At 50.4% G+C, this 3,760-nt stretch overlaps 1 protein-coding gene across 1 annotated transcript; it reads left to right on the forward strand.

Moving 5' to 3' along the window:
* The first annotated feature begins 948 nt into the window (after positions 1-948).
* On the forward strand, positions 949-2,983 carry FOXL2 (forkhead box L2). Its single transcript, XM_068279175.1, has one exon. It carries the CDS (start codon positions 1,665-1,667, stop codon positions 2,643-2,645), a length of 981 nt encoding a protein of 326 aa, XP_068135276.1. The 5' UTR covers positions 949-1,664; the 3' UTR covers positions 2,646-2,983.
* Positions 2,984-3,760: the final 777 nt, after the last annotated feature.

The following is a 3,760-nucleotide window of genomic DNA, read 5'->3' on the forward strand; positions in this document are numbered from 1 at the left end:
GAAAGTATATGAGACAAAAAGAGACCAAAAAGCCATCCTACTGACACTGAGAAAATCAATTCAAAAAGTCATATAAAGTACAGTAATGAGTCCTAATTGATTGCTGTAATGTGTGAGCGCACCAGTAATATAATGTATCTGAATCAGTTACATACCAACACAAGAGCACAGAATAGAGCTGTGCAGGAGGATTGCACTAGGTGTGAGCGCAGTGGTGTGTTTAGAAGCTTATATTGGGTGCAGTTCCCAGTGTCAGTGAGTGAATAGTTACCCTCCATAAGATGATGTGGGGTTAGGTGAGCAGTCCTCTCTGATGGGCTTCCTTTGTTAGTGAATGGGGTGTAGGTAGAGGCAGGTCACGGTGCTGAGGATCTCACATACAATGTAGAGTGCAGATGAAGTAGCTGCCTCTTATCTGACTGTGAGCAGGAATATCGTTTGAAGAGTGGAGAGGAGACCGCTTGACTTGTGCGATAAATCTAGCGTGACAAACTCCTATAGAAGACTGCTAGTGTTTGCTTAGAGCTGCGCTGGCAGATCTAGCCTATACGTCTAGGTGGGAGACACAAGTTATGGCAAATGAGACCCAGGCTGCTCAAAGCTGATTAAAGTGGCAGGTTATTCATAAAACTCCAGGCGAAAGCGCAGAGAATGAAGAGCTAAGGACTGGAGAGAAGACCGAGGAGAGAAAAGTGGGTGAGATAAGGGTGAGAGGTCCCTGCGCCCCTAGCCCTGTTGTGCCTGGATGATAGGTGTGATCTCCAAGCTGTCAGGTTGCATGCCTGTGACTTGGAGGTGAACCCTTCCCTCCCCGGGCTGCTCTCCCAGTATGGGGGGGGGGGGGGGGGGGGGGGGCTGCTGACGGAAGCGGAACTTGGCTGACTTCTAATACAATGAGAGCAGAGGAAAGGATCCTCACAGGTCTCAGCCTCCTGCAGAGAGAGGGACAGGAGAGGGGTGGGAAGACTCGCTCCACAGCCTCAACACGCACACTGTGACAGAGAGGACCACCGCTGCTCCAGGACACTCTCTGCACTCAGACATACAGAGATATGCAGTGTCCCTGCGAGTCACAACTTCAGAGCCGCACGTGTGGCACCAACACTCACTGAGCCATCCACTGCCAGGACATCCAGTGTGGCACCGTCACTCACTGACCCATCCACTGCCAGGACATCCAGTGTGGCACCGTCACTCACTGACCCATCCACTGCCAGGACATCCAGTGAGGCACCATCACTCATTGACCCATCCACTGCCAGGACATCCAGTGAGGCATCATTATCCATCCACTCCAAGGACACCTGGACTTCACAGTTATCAGGGTGGCACCATCACACTGTGACCCTTCCAGTGCCAGGACATCTGGACTGCTCATTTGCCAGTGTGGCACCACCACAGACTAACCAGAACTGCTGGACTGCACAACAACTGTGGTGGACTTGTGGACTGTCCAGTTACCATTCTTGCACAGACACACACTGTTAGTCAGTCTATCGAGTGCCAGGAGAACTGGAAAGCTATAACCTTTCACAAGTCCTCTCTGTGTTTGGAGTTCTGATTTATTCTTCTCCCTCAGTTCTCACTCAACATCGATTAAACTGGACCACTCATTTCCAGGAGAGCAGCTGGCCGGGGCACCTTATGGACTACCCTCTTCTCCTATGAGTACCGCTTCAGCCAGTTCGGAGTATTCCAGTCTGGGCAGCTGCTACAGTCAGCGAGGGGCCACCATGGCTTCTTACCAGGCACCTGACGAGAACAGCGTGACTTTGATGGCCCACAACACCAATGGAAGCAAGGACGTGGAGAGGGACAAAGATGACTTGGGCCAGGAAAAGGTGCAAGAAAAGCCAGACCCGTCTCAGAAGCCACCCTACTCCTACGTGGCACTGATCGCCATGGCCATCAGGGAGAGCCCAGAGAAGAGGTTGACCTTATCTGCCATCTACCAGTACATCATCAGCAAGTTCCCCTTCTACGAGAAGAACAAGAAGGGTTGGCAGAACAGCATCCGCCACAACCTCAGCCTCAATGAGTGCTTCATTAAGGTACCCCGGGAGGGTGGCGGGGAGAGAAAGGGCAACTACTGGACTCTGGATCCAGCCTGCGAGGACATGTTCGAGAAAGGCAACTACAGAAGAAGAAGGCGGATGAAGAGGCCATTTAGATCCCAACCGACCCATTTCCAAGCAGGGAAGAGCCTGTTTAGCAGTGACGCCTACGGCTACCTGCCCCAAACCAAGTACCTGCAGTCCACTTTTATGAACAATTCCTGGTCTCTGGGGCAGCCCCCAACCCCAATGTCCTACACCTCCTGCCAGGTGGCCGGGGGCAACGTTAGCCCAGTCAATGTGAAGGGACTGTCAGCCTCGTCCTCCTACAGTCCATATTCTAGAATCCAAAGTATGTCACTGCCCACTATGGTCAACTCGTACAACGGCATGGGCCATCATCACCATCACCCGCATGCCCATCACCCCCAGCAGCTGAGCCCGGCCAGCCCTGCGCCCCCACCTGCGGCAACCCCTAATGGGATGCAGTTTACCTGTGCCAGGCAGCCGTCTGACCTGTCCATGATGCACTGCTCTTACTGGGACCATGAAAGCAAGCACAACGTCCTGCACCCCAGGATAGACCTCTGAGAGGCCCTCACAACATGATCTGAGGACCTACCTACATTGTACACCCCAGGATGGACCACTGAGAGCGGACCCATCAATCCACTAATTGGGGAGCCCCTCCGAGACTGAACTCTGGACCTATCGATACTGTGCACCCCAAGATAGACCTCTCTGAGAAGATACACCCTGTTTCGCCAGTCTCTTATTTGTAGTTGAGGATTATTGTAGGCTCGGTGCCTTAGAGACACTGGGGAACTGATTTTATTACAGCCCTCTGCTGAAGGCAGTGTAAGTGTAACATTGTACATATTTAGTGTGTGTTACCTTTATTTGTGTGACACTTCCGCCCTGCATACACTGACATGAATAGCACCCCCCCCCCCCCCCCCCCCCCCCCCCCACACACACACACACACACACACACACACACACACACATATATGGTACATTTACCTGCACAGCTTGTATCAAATACAAGCATCCTACTACTGCTGGGCGGCGACCATCATGCCACATTAGCTTGCTGGGAGTTGTAGTTCCACCAGAACTGAGGTCAGGCGGAGCAGTTCTGTCCACAGCAAAACATTCACATTCCTCGCCTCTTGGACGTGGGAGAATGAATGGCTACTGTGGGCAACAACTAAACTACTCCTTCCTTCAGTTTTTTTTTTTTTGTTTTTTGTTTGTTTTTACAAACAACGTTTTAAAAAAACAAATGGGCCTTTTTTTTGTATCTCCATTTCGGCTGTACCTCTGATATATCTGTAGGGTAAGTACACTGCTCACTATAGACAGGCAGTGCGTCCCACAAGTAACAATTTGCAAGAGTGTAATATTTATTGAGCCATCATGGGCAGTTATAGGGCACAAAATAGGTCCACCCATATAATGCCCAATTGTTTCAGCAGATGCTGCAGTGTTACCGACCTCCCCGCAGCTGGTATAAGTGGCATAGCTCATACAATAGTTATAAAATCTATTTTTTAAGCAAACACAGATCATCAGGTTTAGATTTCCAGTCAACCATACTTATTAGTGTTGTTAATTTATGCTTCGCTTGTTAAGCCTGGTACACACTTTCAATTATGATTGGCCAATCACTGACCAATTTTGCCTCCTTCATGTAGTATGAGGAT

Source organism: Hyperolius riggenbachi, chromosome 4, assembly GCF_040937935.1.
Source record: "Hyperolius riggenbachi isolate aHypRig1 chromosome 4, aHypRig1.pri, whole genome shotgun sequence".
Classification (NCBI taxonomy): Eukaryota; Metazoa; Chordata; class Amphibia; order Anura; family Hyperoliidae; genus Hyperolius; species Hyperolius riggenbachi.